This window comes from Triticum aestivum, chromosome 1A, assembly GCF_018294505.1.
Source record: "Triticum aestivum cultivar Chinese Spring chromosome 1A, IWGSC CS RefSeq v2.1, whole genome shotgun sequence".
Lineage (NCBI taxonomy): Eukaryota > Viridiplantae > Streptophyta > Magnoliopsida > Poales > Poaceae > Triticum > Triticum aestivum.
Window position 1 is genome coordinate 303,615,662 of NC_057794.1, and position 27,659 is coordinate 303,643,320.

Sequence of the window (27,659 nt, forward strand, 5' to 3'; positions counted from 1 at the left end):
CGTTCCCGTCGACGACGAGGCGCCTACGGTAACTTCGTAAATCTCAAGATGATATGCCGGCTCAGTCTCTCGGAGCTGCTTATATGGGTAGGGTGTGCGTGTGTGCGTTCATAGGGATGAGCGCATGCACATGTATATGAGCGCTTGTGTCTGTATTGATGCTAAAAAAAAAAGAGCGCACTGCTTGTTGGTTGTGTAATACACCGGAGGAAATCACTAGCATCGTGGCTGCCGATTGTCATAACCTTATGCCTTGATGAATAAATATCATTTCCATGAAAAAAATGGAGAAGAAGGTCACAATGATGATCCAACTGGTGGGTACACCTCGCAGGGATTTTGCAAATTCACCCACGAGGTACACATGAACAATGTTCTGAAGTTTTTCAAAAACAAAAAAGTTCAGAAGTTGCTTGTCAAAATTACTGATATAGTCTGTCCAAGCAATTACCCTTTTTGGTGCTAGGTCTACTGATTTTCTAATCGGGGAAGAAGCAGGGGGGAATTGCAAAAGAGAGCTCCACGTTCGCTCGCCCCGTCCGTGAAGAGCCATGGCGGCCGCGGCCACGATCCTCGAGTTGGACCCTTCACACGAGCGCGCCGGCCGCGTCATCGACGACATCGTGCGGCTGGAGAAGAGGATCTTCCCGAAGCACGAGTCGCTGGCGCGCTCGTTCCACGACGAGCTCAAGCGCCGGAACACCGGCCTGATCTACTCGACGTCCGGCGTCGGCGACGACGAGGAGGTCGCCGGCTACGCCATGTACACCTGCGCCACCTCCCTCTGCGCCTCCATCACCAAACTCGCCGGTGAGCCTCCCGCACTGACTTTTATCACCCCGCCCGGTCGAAACTCCGTACTCAGAGTCGCCGCAAGCTTTTGGTCTGAACTTTTGGCGCGTGCGTGCGTGCAGTGAAGGAGAGCTGCCGGAGGCAGGGCCTCGGCGAGGCGCTCCTGCAGGCCGCCGTCGAGAAGTGCCGGAGGAGGCGGGTCCAGCGGGTGTCCCTCCACGTCGACCCGGCGAGGACGGCCGCGGTGGCGCTTTACCGGAAGGCCGGGTTCCAGGTGGACGCCACCATCGAGGGCTACTACTCCGCACAGAGGAATGCTTACCGGATGTACATGGATCTCTAGAAATCATCAGGATCGGAGCATCAAGGCTTCTTCACTCCGCCGATTGTGCTGTTGTTGAGTTCAAATTGTTTTCTTCTTCTTCTGAATTTACATGAGAGTTGAACTTATTTACTGTGAAATGTCTGCGCTTCAAATGGCCCCAAATAACAGTATCTCGGTAAAAATCTGCGGATGTATTACTCATTTATGATGTTGCAGTTTCAGACTAACAGACATTACCAAATGCAAATATTGTTGCTAAGGTCCCTCCTAATGTTCCATCCTGTATAGGTGCTAAGACTGCTATGTAGGCAAAAAAAACTGATGTGACAAGGTAATTAAGACGAGAGAGATGAGGATGGCGATCCAGAAAGAAACAATGCTAAGCGCGAAAAACCTAGGCAATAGACTTAAATGAAACAATCCCATCAATGAATGAAGAATTTTATTTGCAAAATTATTAAATGGATGCTTAGCACCAACAAGTTAAGCGCCTATGTATTGGGGGTTTTAGTTGTTAAAGTTTTCAATATGTTTAGCACTTTATGTAAGTGCCAATGCATTGGAAGTAGTCGGCCAACTTCACTGTAGTATTATCACTTTGCAGCAAGAGAATATGATTTAATGCAACTCCTTATTGTTACTCTCTTTTTTTCGATTTATAGGGCTCAATTTAAAAATTTCACAAACCAAGGTAGATGATGAGTGGTGAAATACTTTTTGTAGTTTGCAAAAGTACCTAACTAATACTCTTGTTTTTCTAAAAAATTATGTTTATGAATGCATTAATTGCAATGCATGCATGCATAAAGTACATGCATTGATCAATTTTCTCTTAATTCTTACATGCAATGATTTAATGCACCTTAGAATCTGAATATGTGATGAGAAACAACCAAATTAAGCCTTATGAAATGGAGAAATTAAAATTTTAAATAATAAGCCCTATAAACCAGAAAGGAGGGAGTATGTCAATTTCACAAGCATTAATTAGTACTCTCTCCTGTCCATATTAATTGTCACAGCTTTAGTACTCCCTCCGTCACAGTTTAAAACACAGTTAAATTTGCGTACGTTTTCACAATAAACAATGTTTAGGGCGCATTGCATTTATTTCTAGTAGCTATTTAGTACTACTTTTATATGCACGCATAGTAAGAATGCTATTTTTTAGTCCATTTCACAACCAATAGATAAGCAACTAGGTCCTAGAGAATTTTCAAGCGCGCCTTCTAAACCGTGACGGAGGGAGTAGTACAACTTTAGTAATATAATTTTATAGCATGAAAATTACAGATGCAAACTGCGAAGAAAAATCTTAAGAAACAAGTACCAGCTTCAGTGCTCAAACCTGAAGACAGTTATACAAAGGGGGGAAACATGGAAGGATATTAAACAGCACCGCCTCCATTTGGGGCCAGCTACAGTTCTCTATTAACAGAGCCATGTGAGATATATACAAACTGGCTGGATATGCTTAGCTTAAGCATGCAGGTACGCACTAAATAAGATCTAAAGCACAAACAAAAGGTTTGCGACTACAAATGCGACAGTTCAGGCACTTCGAAGGGCTTGGGTACAGGCATGGAAACCAGAGAGCTTGGGGGAGCTTCCCAAATAGATTAAAAGGAGCTGGGCACTTGGCTGAGGACCTTGATAAGGGGAGTGCCGCACCATTCATTTTATGTGGGAATCGTAGACACTGAAGATGACATCAGGCACGATCAGAGGGAGCTTGTTTATGTACATGAACAGCCGTCTGAGGTTCTCTCTTGATACCGTCTCCATGTCGACCACGTCGTCGTCCTCGACGTAAATCCACAAGTCACCAGGGTCAGTCTTCTTCAAGTTGTCGCGGCAGAATGGGCAGGACTGTGACCTCGAGTTCCTGCAATATACAATAATTTTTCTGTTAAAACATTGTTTTGGAACAACAAACAGACGTTGTAACGGTCGTAACTACATGGCAGCTCCAGAAGTATAGGAGAACATTCCATGTTATGCTGCCAGATAAGCTGTTCATGGGCTGCAAGAAAAGAAAATAGATCATATCTATTGTAGGAACACCACGTGGAAGTTGTTAAACAACTGATACAGTAAACACATGAATCACCACATGGCACTATAAGCGTTTTCAAAAACATGAAACTACGTTGATCTGCAGAACCCACACAGCGTCTAACTAGTGAATGGCCAGCTAAAGTAAATGTAAGTACGACCTAAGCCTACACTATCATATCCCTAATTAATTGACAAAGCACACTGTCTGGATTACACAGATGGTGCACAAAAAGCATGTACACAAACTGGACCAAAAACTAATAGAACAGTCAGTGCTCAATAAAATACATAGTTATGTTGTTCAGAGCAAAGAACAACAGAATACAGTTCAGGGAAGTCTCAAGTCGTCAGTCAATGCATTTTTAGACTATCCGCAGTTTGCAAATTGGACGTCCACTTTGTAGGGTGTTGCTCATTTCAGGAATGTATGATGGAACCCATAGTAATGGAGATACATAACAAAAATTGCTGCATCATTCAGAAAGTACTATTCCTGTTCTGTTTAGCCACTCGAAATCAAAATGATGCCATATTTAGAAGGCTTGATATTGTGTATAAGGCTATAAGAACAGGAATGTGGAGAAGCAACCTGAAAATGAGGCATAAGCTTATCCACAAGTCAACGCTATAAACAGCTCCACATTTGGTTTTGTGGGGTGTAAACTTCCATTATTCTCAAGAGACATCCATGCGACAGAAGGATAATAGGGAGTGTAGCCAACATACATAACACGAGGCACTAGAGAGAGGCGAAAACCTATCTATAAAGCCACATTATCAACGCCTCAATGTTTGGTAGGGTGTGGGAGGGTTATACGCCACTGAAATGCAATCACACGAAACGCATGGGGAGAAGCTGAAAGTTTGTGCATACCAGTCCTGATAGCATCTGAGACACATCGCATGTGTGCAGTTGGGCAACACAACTTTGCTGTTCATCTCCATGCAGATCCCACATTCCTCCTCCCTCTCAGCATCAACATCAGATAAGCTGCTTGTTTCGTCTTCATCTCTCCTTCTGTACCTCTCCATACACACGGCCTTCTGCTTCTTGTCCTCCATATCAGTGATCCCTCTTTGCAGTTGCAGCAAAGAAGGAAATATTACAGCTGTATAACAATTCCAGTCAATAAAACAGTACAATCAGTATACAAGCAGCATAGTCAGACCTTCGGCTAAAGTAACAAGGAACTCATCTCATACCATAGAATTCCTTGATGCTGGCTTTCCTCTCATGGGTCGACATGGTGGTTGTGCCATCGACGTAGACCTGCAGGACGAGCTACAATCTCATTAAAGCACGAGCAGCGAACCAACAGCCATGATGAGGTTGAACAAGCAACGGAACCTTGTATATGAGGATCCTCATCAATCCGAGAGCCCCAGCGAGGCTGCAGTCCGTCCACTGCACCAGGAAGAGGAATATGTGCGCGGCGGGGCTAAACGACAGCCGCATCTGCAGGCACGCCCCATCGTACTCCCGCGGAAATTCAGTCGCCCTGCACGTCAGATAGATCACTTGAGGTCAGAGATCCCACTCCCTTGCCCTGAATCGCACTAGCTGCCTTATCCTCCCCCTTTTCGTCTAAAGGATTAGCATAATTTAGAACGCAAACACATGGGGCAGAGTGTTTTAATATGACATGGGGAACACATGTGATCTCTTCCTCCTCCCGCTGCTGATCTGCCACCATTCCACCGCCCGTGGGCACACGGATAATGATAATAATGCCAGTCTAAATGACTGCCATGCCAGACCAACCCCCGCTATGAATTCCGCCTGAGGAACCGGAGGCGCCGACGCGCGGTTCACCCACCCACCCACCCACCGATCGGTCGGTCGGTCGATCGATCTCGCAGGCCGCATTGCTCGGTCGCGGCGGACGCTCGAGGCGTCCCACGAGCCCCACGGAAACCCATGGGCCGATCCCTCTCACCGAGGAAGGGGAGAGCGGGCGGCGAGCAGGCAAATTTGGGGCGAAATTCGGAGACGGGGCGTCGGAATCGGGGGCGCTTACAGGGTGTTGGCGTGCTGGATGTCAGCTTCGAGCACCTTGAGGGAGTCCCTGTACGCCTTCCGCATCCTCCTCCTCCGCCGCCGCCCTCGCCCTTCTCATCCAACCCCGGCGCACGCGCCACGCAGCTAGCCCTCGCCTGCGGAGCCCCCTCCCTCCTCGATCGCGCTGTGGAGCCCTCGCGGCGGCTAGGCGACTGCGGCCCGCGATTGCATTCGGGATCCCTGGCCTGGCCTCGGGGTGGGCGTCGGGGGAGGGAGGGAGGAGTGGTGGTCTTTGAAGAGGAGGAGAGGGGGGAGGGGGGAGGGGGGAAGGAATGGGGAGGCGAGTGTGCCGTGCGTGCGTGCCGGATGCGCGGACTGGGGGGAGGAGGGAGGAGGAGCGCGCGCCGGGGCGGGGGCGGGGCGGCGACACGTGTGGCGCGGCGGGTGTGGATGCGTCGGGAAGCGTGAGGGAGGTGGAGCCGGGCCCGTGGTAAGAGGCGCGTGTACAGGGAACCGACGACAAGGCTGCGGAGGAACAACGTGAGGTGCCGCTCGATCGGGTCGATGTGTTATCGCTATCGCTTAACCGCCTCTCCGGCCGGATTGGATTTACTACCTGCGTTGCGGGCAGATGCTCCGTACCAGTGTGTAGAATACAGCCGTGTCTGGGATCGTGTATCTGGTTACGCAGTCGCTCTCGTTAGGTACGCAAAGCTCCAATACTCTCGTACTGGCTAGGCAATTCTTTCCGCTACACTCTCGAACGTGTGTAGAAAAGTATAATAAGATGATGTAGCGAGGATGTAAGATTTTAAATATTGTATATCTTTAATAAGTTAAAAAAAGGAAAAATGGGCTATTGATTTACAGCGGGCTGCAACACATGCTTCTAGACCCCGTGTGAGAGAATGAGATGTGTCATGTATCAACAAAGTACTCCCTCAGTCTCGGCGCATTATAGGCATCTAATGAAAAATAAATAATCCCAAAACGCTAAAGTGTGAAACAGTAGTACTAGTTGTGTGTATATCTCTTAGGGCAACTCCAATGCAACTAAAATGAACCTCACCAAATGTCACGGATAGACAAAATCATAATCCCAGAAGTTGAGTGCATTCACAAGTCGCGTTGTGGTTGTTTGACTTCCTCTTGTTTTTCTTTCCAGACCCTAGACAGTCAGGACAAACTCTCCTCTCCAGACTTCATCGGTTAATCTATGAATTCGCCTCCCATCTGCCTGCCGCTCCAGCGGCCGGGGAAGGGGAGAAGAATCTCGGCACCTCCGCTACGATTAGTAGTTTAGGTTAGGGTTTTTAGTCCTCGCAGGTGCGGCGCTCGAGAAGAAGCACTTCTTTTTCGAGTTTGTTTTTCAGGCTTCGATCCTTCTCGAGTTCGTCTGTCTAGACGTAGTTAATAGAGGTCCGACGTAGATTCCTGTCGTCTTCTTGGGATACTGAGGTTACGGTTACTCGTCATGTGGTGAGATTTTGTGTCAGCTGTTTCAGATCAATGCAAGGGTTCAACGGCGACGACTGCGGCTACAGGGCATTGGTCCTTAGGGGCACGTGCACGAAGACTTCCTGACTGTCATTGCAAGGTCAAGTCGGCCCTGGTAGTGGAGCAGCGATAGTGGCGCGTCAGCAGCTCGTTCTGATGGCAATAGTGACCATCCATGGTTTCGGAATCTCAATGTAATTTTTATTATATTTAAGATGCTTTATACTTTCGATGAACTTTTATAATAGGTCTGATGCTTTTCTGAAACAAATTGTCACGGATAGGGGCGGAGACCATTCAACGACATACATCAAATGTCCGTCAGGCGCCCGTGATAACTTCGTCAATCTAAAAATGCGATGTCGTGTCTTAAAGGTGAATATGGGGATAGAATGTGTATGCGTACACCCATAGGGGTGAGCATATGTGCGTGTGTATGAGAATCTATGATTGTACCGTGTTAAAGAAAATGTCCCCCAGGCCCGGTCTCCTCCATTTGACATACACATTTAGATCAATATCAATTTAAGTACAAATATTATAATTCCAAACATGTGCAATCACGAAAAAAGCATCAGATGTTCAATTAGTTTTTAATACAAGTCGTTCATAAAAGTTGCCAATAAGGTTGTTAGTTCCAAAGACCTCCTTCTCGGCTCACAGTTAGGTTGTCTGTGAAAAGACCTCACTCTTCGGCTTGTCCGGCCTCTTCCGGTTTCGCCAAGCGCTTCAATATGCCCGCGAGGTAGGCTTGGACAATCTTCGCCACGTCAGGATCCATGTCCGGCGTCTTCATGAACACCATTTTGGAGTCCGCCGAAGAGGCCTTGATCTCAAACATTTTCTCTTGGAGCTTTAACTTGTCTTGCATCTCCATGAAGGTGACAAACCTCTTCGCTTTCTTTCTCTCTTTCACCTCATTGCACATGACACATGCCTCCACCTTCGTTGTCATGATGACCTCAAACTTTTTCATCATCTTGGCTTCTCGCTTCTCCTTCTCCTCCCACTTCTTCACTGGTTCCTAACCACCATGTTGGCTGAAGGAAGCCCGTTTTGTGTTGGAATAGTTGGATCAACACCTTTTTCTTTGTGGAGCATTGCGGTCTTGACGGAATTGGAAATAGCAACGAGCCAATTGATTTTCCCATTCAACTTCAATAAGCAAAGCATATAGATGAAGTGCTTCGTCCCCATCCTATTAACCTAGAGCCCTGTGCCAGTTTCTGTTTTTTTTCCTTGTTTTTGAGTTTTACAGAAAAGGAATATCAAACGGAGTCCAAACAAGCTGAAAATTTACGTTGATTTTTTATGGACTAGAAGAAGCCCGCGGAGTGTCGGAGATGGATCAGAGGAGTCCCGAGGCAACCACAAGGGTGGAAGGCGCCCCCCAGGGCGCACCCCCTGCCTTATGGGTCCCTCGGGAACCCCCCTCTGACGTGAGACCGACGCCAAAAAATCCTATAAATCACGAAACCCCTAGAAAGAAATCTAGATCGGGAGTTCCGCCGCCGCAAGCCTCTGTAGCCACGAAAAACCAATCGGGAGCCCGTTCCGGCACCCTGCCGGAGGGGGAACCATCACCAAAGGCCATCTTCATCATCCCGGCGGTCTCCATGACGAGGAGGGAGTAGTTCACCCTCGGGGCTGAGGGTATGTACCAGTAGCTATTTGTTTGATCTATCTCTCTCCTGTTCTTGATTTGGCACGATCTTGATGTATCTCGAGCTTTGTTACTATAGTTGAATCATATGGTGTTTCTTCCCCTCTACCTTCTTGTGATGAATTGATTTTTAACTTTGAGGTTTCACTATTATCGGATTGAATACTATTATGGATTTGAGAACACTTGATGTATGTCTTGCGTGGGATACCCGCGGTGACAATGGGGTGTTCTATTGATTCACTTGATGTATGTTTTGGCACTCAACTCGCGGATTCCCGAGGTGACATTGGGATAATCCATGCATAGGGGTTGATGCACGTTTTCGTCCTTGTTTCTCTGGTAGGAATATGGGGGCACTCTTTGAGGTTCTTTGTGTTGGATTGAATATTATGAATATGAGGTTGTTTGATGCATATCGTATAATTGACTCATGGATACTTGTGGTGACATTGGAGTATCTAGGTGACATTAGGGTTGATTGATGTGTGTCATATGGTGTTATTTTACTACGAACTCTAGGGCTGTTTGTGACACTTATAGGAATAGCTCAATGGATTGATCGGAAAAAATAACTTTGAGGTGGTTTCATACCCTACAAGAAATTTCATCTTCTGTTCTCCGCGATAAATTTTTTGGAGTGATTCTTTGTCGCACATTGAGGGATTGCCATATGATTTAGTTATGTTATCATTGTTGAGAGAACTTGCACTAGTGAAACTATGAACCCTAGGCCTTGTTTCCAAGCATTGCAATACCATTTTTGCTCACTTTTATTACTAGTTACCTTGCTGTTTTTATATTTTCAGATTACAAAAACCTATATCTACCATCCATATTACGCTCGTATCATCATCTCTTCGCCGAACTAGTGCACCTATACAATTTACCATTGTATTGGGTGTGTTGAGGACACAAGAGACTCTTTGTTATTTGATTGCAGGGTTGTTTGAGAGAGACCATCTTCATCCTACGCCCCCACGGATTGATAAATCTTAGGTCATCCACTTGATAAAAATTTGCTACTGTCCTACAAAACTCTGCGCTTGGAGGCCCAACACGAGCCTACAATAAGAAGGTTGTGTAGTAGACATCATTCATCAACAATAGCTCATTGAGCTTGGAGAAATCCAAATGCACCTCCACATCCTTCTTAGCACCTTCTTGCATTTAGGAAAAGACATAACTTTTACCTTCTGGATCAGAGACAGTCTTCGTAATTGTACCCCTGTGAGGATATATATATATCTCTTTGAGGATAGATATCATCGGTAAGGTAGTACCCATGGTGTAGTCATTCCCATTGATGGCGTAGTTGCCCTCAAAAGCATTCTCATTATAAAGTCTTTGCAAACAACTGTGATTGATGAAGCGTGCTGATGTTGTCGTGGGGCCCTTACATGACAAAGAAAGAGTGTCAAATCCATAGGCCATTGAAATAAATATGCCCTAGAGGCAATAATAAAGTTGTTATTTATATTTCCTTATATCATGATAAATGTTCATTATTCATGCTAGAATTGTATTAACCAGAAACTTAGTACATGTGTGAATACATAGACAAACAGAGTGTCCCTAGTATGCCTCTACTTGACTAGATCGTTAATCAAATGTGGTTAAGTTTCCTAGCCATAGACATGTGTTGTCATTTGATGAACGGGATCACATCATTAGAGAATGATATGATGGACAAGACCCATCCGTTAGCTTAGCATAATGATCGTTAGTTTTTCTGCTATTGCTTTCTTCATGACTTATACATGTTCCTCAGACTATGAGATCATGCAACTCTCGAATACTGAAGGAACACCTTGTGTGCTATCAAACCTCACAACGTAACTGGGTGATTATAAAGATGCTCTACAGGTGTCTCCGATGATGTTTGTTGAGTTGGCATAGATCAAGATTAGGATTTGTCACTCCGTGTATCGGAGAGGTATCTTTGGGCCCTCTCTATAATGCACATCACTATGACCCTTGCAAGCAATGTGTCTAATGAGTTAGCCATGGGATGATGCATTGCGGAATGAGTAAATAGACTTGCCGATGACGAGATTGAGCTAGGTATGATGATACCGACGATCAAATCTCGGGCAAGTAACATACCGATGACAAAGGGAACAACGTATGTTGTTATGCGGTTTGACCGATAAAGATCTTGTTGGGGAACGTAGAAATTTCAAAAAAATTCCTACGCACACGCAAGATCATGGTGATGCATAGCAACAAGAGGGGAGAGTGTTGTCCACGTACCCTCGTAGACCGAAAGCAGAAGCATTAGCAGAACGCGGTTGATGTAGTCGTACGTCTTCACGATCCGACCGATCAAGTACCGAACGTACGACACCTCCGAGTTCAGCACACGTTCAGCCCGATGACGTCCCTCGAACTCCGATCTAGCCGAGTGTTGAGGGAGAGTTTCGTCAGCACGACGGCGTGGTGACGATGATGATGTTCTACCGACGCAGGGCTTCGCCTAAGCACCGCTACAGTATTATCGAGGTGGACTATGGTGGAGGGGGGCACCGCACATGGCTAAAAGATCAAACGATCAATTATTGTGTCTTGGGGTGCCCCTGCCCCTGTATATAAAGGAGTAAGGGAGGAGGCCGGCCTTAGGAGGGGCGCGCCAAGGGAGTAGGATTCCTACTCCTAGTAGGAGTAGGTTTCCTCCTTTCCTAGTCCAACTAGGATAAGGGGGGAAAGGAGGGGAGTGGAGAAGGAAGGGAGAGGGGGGCCGCGCCCCAAACCCCTTGTCCAATTCAGACTGGGCTTGGGAGGGGCGCGCGCCACCTCTTGGCTGCTGCCTCTCCTTCCACCTAAGGCCCATTAAGGCCCAATACTACTTCCCCGTATTCCCGTAACTCCCCGGGACTCCGAAAAATACCCGAATCACACGGAACCTTTCTGATGTCCAAATATAATCGTCCAATATATTGATCTTTATGTCTCGACCATTTTGAGACTCCTCATCATGTCCCCGATCTCATCCGGGACTCCGAACTACCTTCGGTACATCAAATCACATAACTCATAATACAAATCGTCACCGAAACTTTAAGCGTGCAGACCCTACGGGTTCGAGAACTATGTAGACATGACCGAGACATGTCTCCAGTCAATAACCAATAGCGGAACCTGGATGCTCATATTGGTTCCTACATATTCTACGAAGATCTTTATCGGTCAAACCGCATAACAACATACGTTGTTCCCTTTGTCATCGGTATGTTACTTGCCCGAGATTCGATCGTCGGTATCTCAATACCTAGTTCAATCTCGTTGCCGGTAAGTCTCTTTACTCGTTTCGTAATACATCATCCCACAACTAACTCATTAGTTGCAATGCTTGCAAGGCTTAAGTGATGTGCATTACCGAGAGGGCCCAGAGATACATCTCCGACAATCGGAGTGACAAATCCTAATCTCGAAATACGCCAACCCAACAAGTACCTTTGAAGACACCTGTAGAGCACCTTTATAATCACCCAGTTACGTTGTGATGTTTTGTAGCACACAAAGTGTTCCTCTGATAAACGGGAGTTGCATAATCTCATAGTCATAGGAACATGTATAAGTCATGAAGAAAGCAATAGCAACATACTAAACGATTGGGTGCTAAGCTAACGGAATGGGTCAAGTCAATCACATCATTCTCCTAATGATGTGATCCCGTTAATCAAATGACAACCCATGTCAATGGCTAGGAAACTTAACCATCTTTGATCAACGAGCTAGTCAAGTAGAGGCATACTAGTGACATTCTGTTTGTCTATGTATTCACGCATGTATTATGTTTCCGGTTAATACAATTCTAGCATGAATAATAAACATTTATCATGATATAAGGAAATAAATAATAACTTTATTATTGCCTCTAGGGCATGTTTCCTTCAGTCTCCCACTTGCACTAGAGTCAATAATCTAGTTCACATCGCCATGTGATTTAATACCAATAGTTCACATCACCATGTGATTAACACCCATAGTTCACATCAACATGTGACCAACACCCAAAGGGTTTACTAGAGTCAATAATCTAGTTCACATCGCTATGTGATTAACACCCAAAGAGTACTAAGGTGTGATCATGTTTTGCTTGTGAGAGAAGTTTAGTCAATGGGTGTGCCACATTCAGATCCGTAAGTATTTTGCAAATTTCTATGTCAACAATGCTCTGCACGGAGCTACTCTAGCTAATTGCTCCCACTTTCAATATGTATCCAGATTGAGATTTAGAGTCATCTGGATCAGTGTCAAAATTTGCATCGACGTAACCCTTTATGACGAACCTTTTTTGTCACCTCCATAATCGAGAAACATATCCTTATTCCACTAAGGATAATTTTGACCGCTGTCCAATGATCTACTCCTAGATCACTATTGTACTCCCTTGCCAAGAAGAGTGTAGGGTATACAGTAGATCTAGTACACAGCATGGCATATTTTATAGAACCTATGGCCAAGGCATAGGGAATGACTTTCATTCTCTTTCTATCTTCTGCCGTGGCCGGGCTTTGAGTCTTACTCAGTTTCACACCTTGTAACACAGGCAAGAACTCTTTCTTTGACTGTTCCATTTTGAACTACTTCAAAATCTTGTCAAGGTATGTACTCATTGAAAAACTTATGAAGCGTCTTGATCTATCTCTATAGATGTTGATGCTCAATATGTAAGCAGCTTCACTAAGGTCTTTCTTTAAAAAACTCCTTTCAACACTCCTTTATGATTTGCAGAATAATTCTACATTATATCCGATCAACAATATGTCATTCGCATATACTTATCAGAAATGTTGCAGTGCTCCCACTCACTTTCTTGTAAATACAGGCTTCACTATAAGTCTGCATAAAACTATATGCTTTGATCAACTTATCAAAGCGTATATTCCAACTCCGAGATGCTTGCACCAGTCCATAGATGGATCGCTGGAGCTTGCATATTTTGTTAGCACCTTTAGGACTGACAAAACTTTCTTGTTGCATCATATACAACTCTTCTTTAATAAATCCATTAAGGAATGTAGTTTTTGTTTATCCATTTGCCAGATTTCATAAAATGTGGCAATTTCTAACGTGATTCGGACAAACTTAAGCATAGATACGAGTGAGAAACTCTCATCGTAGTCAACACCTTGAACTTGTTGAAAACCTTTTGCGACAATTCTAGCTTTGTAGATAGTAACACTACTATCATCGTCCGTCTTCCTATTGAAGATCCGTTTAATCTCAATGGCTCACCGATCTTTGGGCAAGTCAATCAAAGTCCATACTTTGTTCTTATACATGGATCTCATCTCAGATTTCATGGCCTCAAGCCATTCGCGGAATCTGGGCTCATCATCGCTTCCTCATAGTTTGTAGGTTCGTCATGGTCAAGTAACATGACATCCAGAACAGGATTACCGTACCACTCTGGTGCATATTTCACTCTGGTTTACCTTCGAGGTTCGATAGTAACTTGATCTAAAGTTACATGATCATCATCATTAGCTTCCTCACTAATTGGTGTAGTAGTCACAGGAACATATTTCTATGATGAACTACTTTCCAATAAGGGAGCAGGTACAGTTACCTCATCAAGTTCTACTTTCCTCCCACTTACTTCTTTCGAGAGAAACTCCTTCTCTAGAAAGGATCCATTCTCAGCAACAAATATCTTGCCTTCGGATCTGTGATAGAAGGTGTACCCAACAGTTACTTTTGGGTATCCTATGAAGATGCACTTCTCCGACTTGGGTTTGAGCTTATCAAGATGAAACTTTTTCACATAAGCATCGCAACCCCAAACTTTAAGAAACGACAACTTTGGTTTCTTGCCAAACCACAGTTCATACGGTGTCGTCTCAATGGATTTAGATGGTGCCCTATTTAACGTGAATGTAGTTGTCTCTAATGCATAACCCCAAAATGATAGTGGTAAATTGGTAAGAGACATCATAGATCGCACCATATCTAATAAAGTACGGTTACGACGTTCGGACACACCATTACACTGTGGTGTTCCTGGTGGCGTGAGTAGTGAAACTATTTCACATTGTTTTAACTGAAGGCCAAACTCGTAACTCAAATATTTTTCTTCTACGATCATATTGTAGAAACTTTTATTTTTGTTACAATGATTCTCCACTTCACTCTGAAATTCTTTGAACTTTTCAAATGTTTCAGACTTGTGTTTCATCAAGTAGATATACTCATATCTGCTCAAATCATCTGTGAAGATCAGAAAATAATGATACCTGCCGCGAGCCTCAATATTCATCGGACCACACACATCTGTATGTATGATTTCCAACAAATCTGTTGCTCGTTCCATAGTTCCGGAGAACGGCGTTTTAGTCATCTTGCCCATGAGGCACAGTTCACAAGTACCAAATGATTCATAATCAAGTGGTTCCAAAAGTCCATCAGTATGGAGTTTCCTCATGCGCTTTATACCGATATGACCTAAACGGCAGTGCCACAAATAATTTGCACTATCATTATTAACTTTGCATCTTTTGGCTTTAATATTATGAAAATATGTATCACCACGATCGAGATCCAACAAACCATTTTCATTGGGTGTATGACCATAGAAGGTTTTATTCATGTAAACAGAACAACAATTATTCTCTAACTTACATGAATAACCGTATTGCAATAAACATGATCCAATCATATTCATGCTCAACGCAAACACTAAATAATATTTATTTTAGGTTTAACACTAATCTCGAAAGTATAGGGAGTGTGCGATGATGATCATATCAATCTTGGAACCATTTCCAATACACATTGTCACTTCACCCTTAACTAGTCTCTGTTCATTCTGCAACTCCCGTTTCGAGTTACTATTCTTAGCAACTAAAATAGTATCAAATACCGAGGGGTTGCTATAAACACTAGTAAAGTACACATCAATAACATGTATATCTAATATACCTTTGTTCACCTCGCCATCCTTCTTATCCGCCAAATACTTGGGGCAGTTCCGCTTCTAGTGACCAGTCCCTTTGCAGTAGAAGCACTCTGTCTCAGGCTTAGGTCCAGACTTGGGCTTCTTCACTTGAGCAGCAACTTGCTTGCCGTTCTTCTTGAAGTTCCCCTTCTTCCCTTTGCCCTTTTCATGAAACTAGTGGTCTTTGTCAACCATCAACACTTGATGCTTTTCTTGATTTCTACCTTTGTCGATTTCAGCATCACGAAGAGCTTGGGAATTACTTTTGTCATCCCTTGCATATTATAGTTCATCACTAAGTTCTAGTAACTCGGTGATAGTGACTAGAGAACTTTGTCAATTACTCTCTTATCTGGAAGATTAACTCCCACTTGATTCAAGCAATTGTAGTACTCAGACAATCTGAGCACATGCTCACTAGTTGAGCTATTCTCCTCCATCTTGTAGGCAAAGTACTGTCAGAGGTCTCATACCTCTCGACACGGGCATGAGTATGAAATACCAATTTCAACTCTTGGAACATCTTATATGCTCCATGGTGTTCAAAACGTCTTTGAAGCCCCGATTCTAAGCTGTTAAGCATGGTGCACTAAACTATCAAGTAGTCATCATATTGAGCTAGCCAAACATTCATAACGTCTGCATCTGCTCCTGCAATAGGTCTGTCACCTAGCGGAGCATCAAGGACATAATTCTTCTGTGCAGCAATGAGGATAAACCTCAGATCACGGATCCAATCCGCATCATTGCTACTAACATCTTTCAACTTAATTTTCTCTAGGAACATATCAAAAATAAAACAGGGGAGCTAAACGCGAGCTATTGATCTACAACATAGATATGCTAATACTACCAGGACTAAGTCCATGATAAATTTAAGTTCAATTAATCATATTACTTAAAAACTCCCACTTAGATAGACATCCCTCTAATCCTCTAAGTGATCACGTGATCCATATCAACTAAACCATGTCCGATCATCACGTGAGATGGAGTAGTTTCAATGGTGAACACTATGTTGATCATATCTACTATATGATTCACGCTCGACCTTTCGGTCTCAGTGTTCCGAGGCCATATCTGTTATATGCTAGGCTCGTCAAGTTTAACCTGAGTATTCCGCATGTGCATCTGTTTTGCACCCGTTGTATTTGAATGTAGAGCCTATCACACCCGATCATCACGTGGTGTCTCAGCACGAAGAACTTTCGCAACGGTGCATACTCAGGGAGAACACTTGTACCTTGATAATTAGTGAGAGATCATCTTATAAAGCTACCGTCGAACTAAGCAAAATAAGATGTATAAAAGATAAACACCACATGCAATCAAAAAATGTGACATGATATGGCCATCATCATCTTATGCCTTTGATCTCCATCTCCAAAGCATCGTTATGATCTCCATCGTCACCGGCGCGACACTTTGATCTCCATCGTAGCATCGTTGTCGTCTCGCCAATCTTATGCTTCTACGACTATCGCTATCGCTTAGTGATAAAGCAAAGCATTATAGGGCGATTGCATTGCATACAATAAAGCGACAACCATATGGCTCCTACCAGTTGTCGAAAACTCGGTTACAAAACATGATCATCTCATATAATAAAATTTAGCATCATGTCTTGACCATATCACATCACAACATGCCCTGCAAAAACAAGTTAGACGTCCTCTACTTTGCTGTTGCAAATTTTACGTGGCTGCTACGGGCTTAGCAAGAACCGTTCTTACCTACGCATCAAAACCACAATGATAATTTGTCAAATTGGTGCTATTTTAACCTTCGCAAGGACCGGGCGTAGCCACACTCAGTTCAACTAAAGTTGGAGAAACTGACACCCGCCAGCCACCTGTGTGCAAAGCACGTCGGTAGAACCAGTCTCGCATAAGCGTACGCGTAATGTCGGTCCGGGCCGCTTCATCCAACAATACCACTGAGCCAAAGTATGACATGCTGGTAAGCAGTATGACTTATATCGCCCACAACTCACTTGTGTTCTACTCGTGCATATGACATCTACGCATAAAACCTGGCCCTGATACCACTGTTGGGGAACGTAGTAATTTCAAAAAAAATTCTACGCACACGCAAGATCATGGTGATGCATAGCAACGAGAGGGGAGAGTGTTGTCCACGTACCCTCATAGACCGAAAGCGGAAGCGTTAGCACAACGCGGTTGATGTAGTCGTACGTCTTCACGATCCAACCGATCAAGTATCGATTGTACGACACCTCCGAGTTTAGCACACGTTCAGCCTGATGACGTCCCTCGAACTCCGATCTAGCCGAGTGTTGAGGGAGAGTTTCGTCGGCACGACGGCGTGGTCACGATGATGATGTTCTACCGACGCAGGGCTTCGCCTAAGCACCGCTACAGTATTATCAAACTGGAGTATGGTGGAGGGGGGCACCGCACATGGCTAAAAGATCAAACCATCAATTTGTTGTGTCTTGGGGTGCCCACTGCCCCCGTATATAAAGGAGCAAGGGAGGAGGAGGCCGGCCCTAGAAGGGGCGCGCCAAGGGAGTAGGATTCTTACTCCTAGTAGGAGTAGGTTTCCTCCTTTCCTAGTCCAACTAGGAGAAGGGGGGGAAGGAGGGGAGTGGAGAAGGAAGGGAGAGGGGGGCCGCACCCCAAACCCCTTGTCCAATTCGGACTGGGCTTGGGAGGGGCGCGCGCCACCTCCTGGCTGCTGCCTCTCCTTCCCACTAAGGCCCATTAAGGCCCAATACTCCTTCCCCGTATTCCCGTAACTCCCCGGGACTCCGAAAAATACCCGAATCACTCAGAACCTTTCCGATGTTCAAATATAGTCGTCCAATATATCAATCTTTACGTCTCGACCATTTCGAGACTCCTCGTCATGTCCCCGATCTCATCCAGGACTCCGAACTACTTTAGGTACATCAAATCACATAACTCATAATACAAATCGTCACCGAAACTTTAAGCGTGTGGACCCTACGAGTTCGAGAACTATGTAGACATGACCGAGACATGTCTCCGGTCAATAACCAATAGCGGAACCTGGATGCTCATATTGGTTCCTACATATTCTACGAAGATATTTATCGGTCAAACCGCATAAAAACATACGTTGTTCTCTTTGTCATCGGTATGTTACTTGCCCGAGATTCGATCGTCGGTATCTCAATACCTAGTTCAATCTCGTTACCGGCAAGTCTCTTTACTCGTTCCGTAATACATCATCCCGCAACTAACTCATTAGTTGCAATGCTTGCAAGGCTTAAGTGATGTGCATTACCGAGAGGGCCCGGAGATACATCTCCGACAATCGGAGTGATAAATCCTAATCTCAAAATACGCCAACCCAACAAGTACCTTCGGAGACACCTGTAGAGCACCTTTATAATCACCCAGTTACATTGTGATGTTTGGTAGCACACAAACTGTTCCTCCGGTAAACGGGTGTTGCATAATCTCATAGTCATAGGAACATGTATAAGTCATGAAGAAAGCAATAGCAACATACTAAACGATCGAGTGCTAAGCTAACGGAATGGGTCAAGTCAATCACATCATTCTCCTAATGATGTGATCCCGTTAATCAAATGACAACTCATGTCAATGGCTAGGAAACTTAACCATCTTTGATCAACAAGCTAGTCAAGTAGAGGCATACTAGTGACACTCTGTTTGTCTATGTATTCACACATGTATTATGTTTTCGGTTAATACAATTCTAGCATGAATAATAAACATTTATCATGATATAAGGAAATAAATAATAACTTTATTATTGCCTCTAGGGCATATTTCCTTCAGATCTTCGTAGAATATGTAGGATCCAATATGAGCATCTAGGTTCCGCTATTGGTTATTGATCGAAGATATGTCTCAGTCATGTCTACATAGTTGTCGAACCCATAGGGTCCGCATGCTTACCATTCGATGACGATTTGTATTATGAGTTTCGTGTTTTGATGAACCGAAGTTTGTTAGGAGTCCCAGATGAGGTCACGGACATGACGAGGAGTCTCGAAATGGTCGAGATATAAAGATTGATATATTGGAAGGTTATGTTTGGATACCGGAAAGGTTTCGGATAGGTTCGGGTATTTTCCGGAGTACCGGGGGGTTACCGGAACCCCCCGGGGGATTAATGGGCCACAATGGGCCTTAGTGGAGAAGAGAGAGGGCTGGCCGGAGGTGGCGCCCCCTTGCCCAGTTTAAATTGGACAAGGGGAGGGGGCGGCGCCCCCTCCTTCCTTCTCTTCTCTCCTCTTTCCCTTCTTCTCCTACTTGGGCTAGGAAGGGGGGGGCGAATCCTACTTGGACTAGGAGTCCAAGTAGGACTCCCCCATGGCGCGCCCCCTCTTAGGGTTGACCTCCTCTCCTCCCCCCTTTACATACATGGGGAGGGGTGATAACCCACAAGTATAGGGGATCGCAACTGTTTTCGAGGACAGAGTACTCAACCCAAATTTATTGATTCGACACAAGGGGAGCCAAAAAATATTCTCAAGTATTAGCAGCTGAGTTGTCAATTCAACCACACCTGGAAACCGCAGCAAAGTAATATGATAGTAGTGGTAACGATGGCAAAAGTAATATTTTCGTTTTTATAGTGATTGTAACAGTAGCAATGGAAAAGTAAATAAGAGAAGAACAATATATGAAAAGCTCGTAGGCAATGGATCAGTGATGGATAATTATGTCAGATGCGATCAATCATGCAACAGTTATAACATAGGGTGACACAGAACTAGCTCCAGTTCATCAATGTAATGTAGGCATGTATTCCGAATATAGTCATACATGCTTATGAAAAAGAACTTGCATGACATCTTTTGTCCTACCCTCGCGTGGCAGCGGGGTCCTATTGGAAACTAAGGGATATTAAGGCCTCCTTTTAACAGAGTGCCGGACCAAAGCATTAACACATAGTGAATACATGAACTCCTCAAACTACGGTCATCACCGGTAAGTATCCCGATTATTGTCACTTCGGGGTTAACGGATCATAACACATAATAGGTGACTATAGACTTGCAAGATAGGATCAAGAACTCACATATATTCATGAAAACGTAATAGGTTCAGATCTAAAATCATGGCACTCGGGCCCTAGTGACAAGCATTAAGCATAGCAAAGTCATAGCAACATCAATCTCAGAATATAGTGGATACTAGGGATCAAACCCTAACAAAACTAACTCGATTACATGATAAATCTCATCCAACCCATCACCGTCCAGCAAGCTTACAATGGAATTACTCACGCATGGCAGTGAGCATCATGAAATTGGTGATGGAGGAAGGTTGATGATGACGATGGCGACGGATTCCCCTCTCCGGAGCCCCGAACGGACTCCAGATCAGCCCTCCCGAGAGAGTTTAGGGCTTGGCGGCGGCTCCGTATCATAAAACGCGATGAATCCTTCTCTCTGATTTTTTTCTCCCCGAACACGAATATATAGAGTTGGAGTTGAGGCCGAAGGAGCACCACGGGGGCCACGAGGCAGGGGGCGCGCCCAGGGGGGTAGGCGCTGAAGGAAATATGTCCTAGAGGCAATAATAAAGTTATTATTTATTTCCTTATTTCATGATAAATGTTTATTGTTCATGCTAGAATTGTATTAACCTGAAACATAATACATGTGTGAATACATAGACAAGCATAGTGTCACTAGTATGCCTCTACTTGAATAGCTCATTGATCAAAGATGGTTAAGTTTCCAAACCATAGACATGAGTTGTTATTTGATCAATGGGATCACATCATTAGGAGAATGATGTGATTGACTTGACCCATTCCGTCAGCTTAGCACTTGATCGTTTCTGTTTACTACTATTGCTTTCTTCATGACTTATACATGTTCTTATGACTATGAGATTATGCAACTCCCGAATACCGGAGGAACACTTTGTGTGCTACCAAATGTCACAACGTAACTGGGTGATTATAAAGGTGCTCTACAGGTGTCTCCGATGGTACTTGTTGAGTTGGCATAGATCAAGATTAGGATTTGTCACTCCGATTGTCGGAGAGGTATCTCTGGGCCCTCTTGGTAATGCACATCACTATAAGCCTTGCAAGCAATGCAACTAATGAGTTAGTTGCGGGATAGTGCATTACGAAACGAGTAAAGAGACTTGCCGGTATCGAGATTGAACTAGGTATTGGGATATCGACGATCGAATCTCGGGCAAGTAACATACCGATGACAAAGAGAACAACGTATAGTGTTATGCGGTTTGACCAATAAAGATCTTCGTAGAATATGTAGGAACCAATATGAGCATCCAAGTTCCGCTATTGGTTATTGATCGGAGACATGTCTCGGTCATGTCTACATAATTCTCGAACCCGTAGGGTCCGCACGCTTAAAGTTCTGTGACGATCGATTTTATGAGTTTATATGTTTTGATGTACTGAAGGTAGTTCGGAGTCCGGGATATGATCACAGACATGACGAGGAGTCTCGAAATGGCCGAGACATAAAGATTGATATATTGGAAGCCTACATTTGGACATCAGAAGAGTTTCGGGTAAAATCGGGATTGTACCGGAGTACCGGAGGGGTTACCGGAACCCCCCGGGGGCTAATGGGCCTTGTTGGGCCATAAGGGAAAGAGAGAGGGGCCGGCCTAGGGCAAGCAGCACGCCCCCTCCCTCTAGTCCGAATTGGACTAGGAGAGGGGGGGCGCCCCCTTTCCTTCTCTTTCTCTCCCTTCCTTTCCCCCTCCTAGTAGGAGTAGGAAAGGGAGGAATCCTACTCCTACTAGGAGGAGGATTCCTCCTCCTGGCGCACCAACAAGGGCCGGCCGGCCTCCCCCTTGCTCCTTTATATACAGGGGCTGGGGGCACCTCTAGACACACAAGTTGATCACAAAGATCTCTCCCAGCCGTGTGTGGTGCCCCCCTCCACCATAATCCACCTCAGTCATACTGTAGCTGTGTTTAGGCGAAGCCCTTCTGCGGTAGCTTCATCAACATCGTCACCATGCCGTCATGCTGACGAAACTCTTCCCCGAGCTCTACTGGATCGTGAGTTTGCAGGATGTCACCGAGCTGAACGTGTGCTGAATGCGAAGGTGCCGTACGTTCGGTACCGAGGATCGACTGATCGTGAAGACGTACGACTACATCAACCGTGTTGTCATAACGCTTCCGCTTAATGGTCTACGAGGGTACGTGGACGACACTCCCCCTCTCGTTGCTATGTGATACGTCTCCAATGTATCTATAATTTTTGATTGCTCCTTGCTATATTATCTACTGTTTTGGACATTATTGGGCTTTATTAGCCACTTTTATATTATTTTTGGGACTAACCTACTAACTGGAGGCCCAACCCAGAATTGCTGTTTTTTTGCCATTTTTAGGGTTTCGAAGAAAAGGAATATCAAACGGAGTCCAAACGGAATGAAACCTTCGGGAACGTGATTTTCTCAACAAACAAGACCCGCGAGACTTGGACCCTACGTCAAGACACAAAAGACGAGGCCACGAGGTAGGGGGGCGCGCCTACCCCTCCCAGGCGCGCCCTCCACCCTCGTGGGCCCCCTGTTACTCCACCGACGTACTCCTTCCTCCTATATATACCTACGTACCCCAAACGATCAGATACGGAGCCAAAACCCTAATTCCACCGCCGCAACTTTATGTATCCACGAGATCCCATCTTGGGGCCTGTTCCGGAGCTCCGCCGGAGGGGGCATCGATCACGGAGGGCTTCTACATCAACACCATAGCCCCTCTGATGAAGTGTGAGTAGTTCCTCAGACCTACGGGTCCATAGTTAGTAGCTAGATGGATTCTTCTCTCTTTTTGGATCTCAATACAATGTTCTCCCCCTCTCTTGTGGAGAACTATTCGATGTAATCTTCTTTTTGCGGTGTGTTTGTTGAGACCGATGAATTGTGGGTTTATGATCAAGTTTATCTATGAACAATATTTGGATCTTCTCTGAATTCTTTTATGTATGATTGGTTATCTTGGCAAGTCTCTTCGAATTATTAGTTTGGTTTGGCCTACTAGATTGATCTTTCTTGCAATGGGAGAAGTGCTTAGCTTTGGGTTCAATCTTGCGGTGTCCTTTCCAAGTGACAGTAGGGGCAGCAAGGCACGTATTGTATTGTTGCCATCGAGAAGAACAAGATGGGGTTTTCTTCATATTGCATGAGTCTATCCCTCTACATCATGTCATCTTGCTTAAGGCGTTACTCTGTTTTTAACTTATACTCCAGATGCATGCTGGATAGCGGTCGATGAGTGGAGTAATAGGAGTAGATGCAGGCAGGAGTCGGTCTACTTGTCTCGGATGTGATACCTATATACATGATCATACCTAGATATTCTCATAACTATGCTAAATTCTGTCAATTGCTCAACAGTAATTTGTTCACCCGCCGTAGAATACTTATGCTCTCGAGAGAAGCCACTAGTGAAACCTATGGCCCCCGGGTCTATCTTCATCATATTAATCTCCTACTAGTTAGTTATTTCCTTTGCTTTTTTACTTTGCCTTTATTTTACTTTGCATCTTTATCACAAAAATACCAAAAATAATATCTTATCATATCGATCAGATCTCACTCTCGTAAGTGGCTGTGTAGGGATTGACAACCCCTATTCGCGTTGGTTGCGAGGATTTATTTGTTTTGTGCAGGTACGAGGGACTCACGCATAGCCTCCTACTGGATTGATACCTTGGTTCTCAAAAACTGAGGGAAATACTTATGCTACTTTGCTGCATCATCCCTTCCTCTTCGGGGAAAACCAACACAGTGCTCAAGAGGTAGCAAGAAGGATTTCTGGCGCCGTTGCCGGGGAGGTCTACGCAAAAGTCAACATACCAAGTACCCATCACATACCCTTATCTCCCGCATTACATTATTTTCCATTTGCCTCTCGTTTTCCTCTCCCCCACTTCACCCTTGCCGTTTTATTCGCCCTCTCTCTCTCTTTCCTCCCTCTCTTTCCCGTTTGCCTCTTTTTGCCCGCTTGCTTTTTGTTTGCTTGTGTGTTAGTTTGCTTGCTTGTCATGATGGCTCAAGATAATACTAAATTGTGTGACTTCACCAATACCAACAACAATGATTTTATTAGCACGCCGATTGCTCCTCTTACCGATGCTGAATCTTGTGAAATTAATACTGCTTTGCTGAATCTTGTCATGAAAGATGCCTTTATAAGAGCGTGTTCTTCTAGTTCCTATGAAAATAAAGATGAAGATCTAAAAGTTATTGATGTGTCCCCTATTAAGTCTTTGTTTTGCAATATGAATCTTGATAATGATGGGACTGAATATGATCACCTTTACCTAGAAGGTGTTCCAAGAATTCGGAATTTGTTGATCTTGATGCTAAAATTGATAAAAGTGGGATTGAAGAAATTAAAACCCTAGATGTTGCTAAACCCACTATTTTGGATTTCAAGGAATTTAACTATGAAAATTGCTCTTTGATTGATTGTATTTCTTTGTTGCAATCCGTGCTAAATTCTCCTCACGCTTATAGTCAAAATAAAGCGTTTACTAAACATATCGTTGATGCCTTGATGCAATCTTATGAAGAAAAACTTGAATTGGAAGTTTCTATCCCTAGAAAACTTTATGATGAGTGGGAACCAACTATTAGAATTAAAATTAAATATCATGAATGCTATGCTTTATGTGATTTGGGTGCTAGTGTTTCCACGATTCCAAAGACTTTGTGTGATTTGTTAGGTTTCCGTGATTTTGATGATTGCTCTCTAAACTTGCACCTTGCGGATTCCACTATTAAGAAACCTATGGGAAGATTAATGATGTTCTTATTGTTGCAAATAGGAATTATGTGCCCATAGATTTTATTGTTCTTGACATAGATTACAATCCTTCATGTCCTATTATTCTTGGTAGACCTTTCCTTAGAACGATTGGTGCAATTATTGATATGAAGGAAGGAAATATTAGATTCCAATTTCCATTAAGGAAAGGCATGTAACACTTTACTAGAAATAAAATTAAATTACCTTATGAATCTATTATGAGAGCCACTTATGGATTGCCTACCAAAGATGGCAATACCTAGATCTATTCTTGCTTGTTATGCCTAGCTAGGGGCGTTAAACGATGGCGCTTGTTGGGAGGCAACCCAATTTTATTTTTATTCCTTGATTTTTGCTCCTGTTTAGTAATAAATAATTTATCTAGCCTCTGTTTTGGTTGTGTTTTTCGTGTTTAATTAGTGTTTGTGCCAAGTAGAACCGTTGGGAAGACTTGGGGAAAGTCTTGTTGAACTTGCTGTAAAAAACAGAAACTTTACCGCTCACGAGAACTGCTGTCATTTTTATTTGGAAAGTGATATTTAGTTAATTATTTTTGCAGATTATTAATAGACAAATTCCTCACGTTCAGAAATATATTTTAGAATTTTTGGGGTTCCAGATCTTGCGCTAGCTATAGATTACTACAGACTATTCTGTTTTTGACAGATTCTGTTTTTCGTGTGTTGTTTGCTTATTTTGATGAATCTATGGCTAGTAAAATAGTTAATAAACCATAGAGAAGTTGTAATACAGTAGGTATAACACAAATATAAATAAATAATGAGTTCATTACAGTATCTTGAAGTGGTCTTTTATTTTCTTTCGCTAACGGAGCTCACAAGATTTTCTACTTTAAGTTTTGTGTTGTGAAGTTTTCAAGTTTTGGGTAAAGATTTGATGGATTATGGAACAAGGAGTGGAAATAGCCTAAGCTTGGGGGTGCCCATGGCACCCCCAAGATAATCTAAGGACACCTAAAACCCAAAGTTTGGGGATGCCCCGGAAGGCATCCCCTCTTTCGTCTACTTCTATCGGTAACTTTACTTGGAGCTATATTTTTATTCACCACATGATATGTGTTTTGTTTGGAGCGTCTTGTATTAGTTGAGTATTTGCTTTGTAGTTTACCACAATCATCCTTGATGTACACACCTTTTGAGAGAGCCATACATGATTTGGAATTTGTTAGAATACTCTATGTGCTTCGCTTATATCTTTTGAGTTATGTAGTTTTGATCTAGTACTTCACTTATATCTTTTAGAGCACGGTGGTGGATTTATTTTATAGAAACTATTGATCTCTCATACTTCACTTAGATTATTTTGAGAGTCTTAATAGCATGGTAATTTGCTTAAAATCCTAATATGCTAGGTATTCAAGATTAGTAAAATTTTCTTAAGAGTGTTTTGAATACTAAGAGAAGTTTGATTCTTGATGATTGTTTTGAGATATGGAGGTGATAATATCAAAGTCGTGCTAGTTGAGTAGTTGTGAAATTGAGAAATACTTGTGTTGAAGTTTGCAAGTCCCGTAGCATGCACGTATGGTAAACGTCATGTAACAAATCTGAAACATGAGGTGTTATTTGATTGTCTTCCTTATGAGTGGCGGTCGGGGACGAGCGATGGTCTTTTCCTACCAATCTATCCCCCTAGGAGCATGCACGTAGTACCGAGGTTTTTGATGACTTGTAGATTTTTGCAATAATTATGTGAGTTCTTTATGACTAATGTTGAGTCCATGGATTATACGCACTCTCACCCTTCCATCCTTGCTAGCCTCTTCGGTACCATGCATTGCCCTTTCTCACATTGAGAGTTGGCGCAAACTTCACCGGTGATCCAAACCCCGTGATATGATACACTATTTCACACATAAACCTCCTTATATCTTCCTCAAAACAACCACCATACCTACCTATTATGGCATTTCCATAGCCATTCCGAGATATATTGCCATGCAACTTTCCACCATTCCGTTCATCATGACACATTCATCATTGTCATATTGCTTAGCATGGTCATGTAGTTGACATAGTATTTGTGGCAAAGCCACCGTTCATAATTCTTTCATACATGTCACTCTTGGTTCATTGCATATCCCGGTAAACCGTCGGAGGCATTCATATAGAGTCATCTTTGTTCTAGCATCGAGTTGTAATCATTGGGTTGTAAATAAATAGAAGTGTGATGATCATCATTTTATAGAGCATTTTCCCAAGTGAGGAATATATATAAAAAAGGGATAGAAAGGCCATAAAAAAAAGAGAAGGCCCCCAAAAAATGAGAGAAAAAGAGAGAAGGGACAATGTTACTATCCTTTGCCACACTTGTGCTTCAAAGTAGCACCTTAATCTTCATGATAGAGAGTCTCTTGTTTTGTCACTTTCATATACTAGTGGGAATTTTTCATTATAGAACTTGGCTTGCATATTCCAACAATGGGCCTCCTCAAGTGCCCTAGGTCTTTGTGAGCAAGCAAGTTGGATGCACACCCACTTAGTTTTATTTTGTTGAGCTTTCATACATTTATAGCTCTAGTGCATCCGTTGCATGGCAATCCCTACTCCTTGCAATAACATCAATCGATGGGCACCTCCAT

General features: G+C 43.7%; 2 protein-coding genes and 1 long non-coding RNA gene across 3 annotated transcripts; 2 read left to right on the forward strand and 1 right to left on the reverse strand.

Annotated features, from left to right (window-relative positions):
- The first annotated feature begins 478 nt into the window (after positions 1-478).
- On the forward strand, positions 479-1,380 carry LOC123121450 (putative [ribosomal protein S18]-alanine N-acetyltransferase). Its single transcript, XM_044541467.1, has 2 exons — positions 479-810; positions 915-1,380. Exons 1-2 carry the CDS (start codon positions 552-554, stop codon positions 1,133-1,135), a joined length of 480 nt encoding a protein of 159 aa, XP_044397402.1. The 5' UTR covers positions 479-551; the 3' UTR covers positions 1,136-1,380.
- Positions 1,381-2,366: 986 nt separating this feature from the next.
- Positions 2,367-5,514, reverse strand: LOC123047232 (E3 ubiquitin-protein ligase AIRP2). The gene is made up of 5 exons (XM_044470735.1): positions 5,194-5,514; positions 4,524-4,674; positions 4,379-4,445; positions 4,050-4,284; positions 2,367-3,002 (listed from the first exon to the last, which is right to left on the reverse strand). The coding sequence occupies exons 1-5, from the start codon at positions 5,256-5,258 to the stop codon at positions 2,792-2,794; spliced, it is 729 nt and encodes a 242-aa protein (XP_044326670.1). The 5' UTR covers positions 5,259-5,514; the 3' UTR covers positions 2,367-2,791.
- LOC123047241 (uncharacterized) lies at positions 4,508-6,903 on the forward strand. Its single transcript, XR_006422857.1, has 2 exons — positions 4,508-4,699; positions 6,680-6,903. It is a non-coding gene; the product is annotated as an uncharacterized lncRNA (long non-coding RNA).
- Positions 6,904-27,659: the final 20,756 nt, after the last annotated feature.

Excerpts from the sequence above, each read along its gene's own strand:
- LOC123121450 (XM_044541467.1), top strand. The coding sequence starts at position 552 with ATGGCGGCCGCGGCCACGATCCTCGAGTTGGACCCTTCACACGAGCGC. Across the intron at positions 811-914 it reads CTCCATCACCAAACTCGCCG|TGAAGGAGAGCTGCCGGAGG; the intron begins GTGAGCCTCCCG and ends GCGTGCGTGCAG.
- LOC123047232 (XM_044470735.1), bottom strand. The coding sequence starts at position 5,258 with ATGCGGAAGGCGTACAGGGACTCCCTCAAGGTGCTCGAAGCTGACATC. Across the intron at positions 4,675-5,193 it reads ATCCAGCACGCCAACACCCT|GGCGACTGAATTTCCGCGGG; the intron begins GTAAGCGCCCCC and ends TCTGACGTGCAG. Across the intron at positions 3,003-4,049 it reads CTCAGATGCTATCAGGACTG|GAACTCGAGGTCACAGTCCT; the intron begins GTATGCACAAAC and ends TGTATATTGCAG.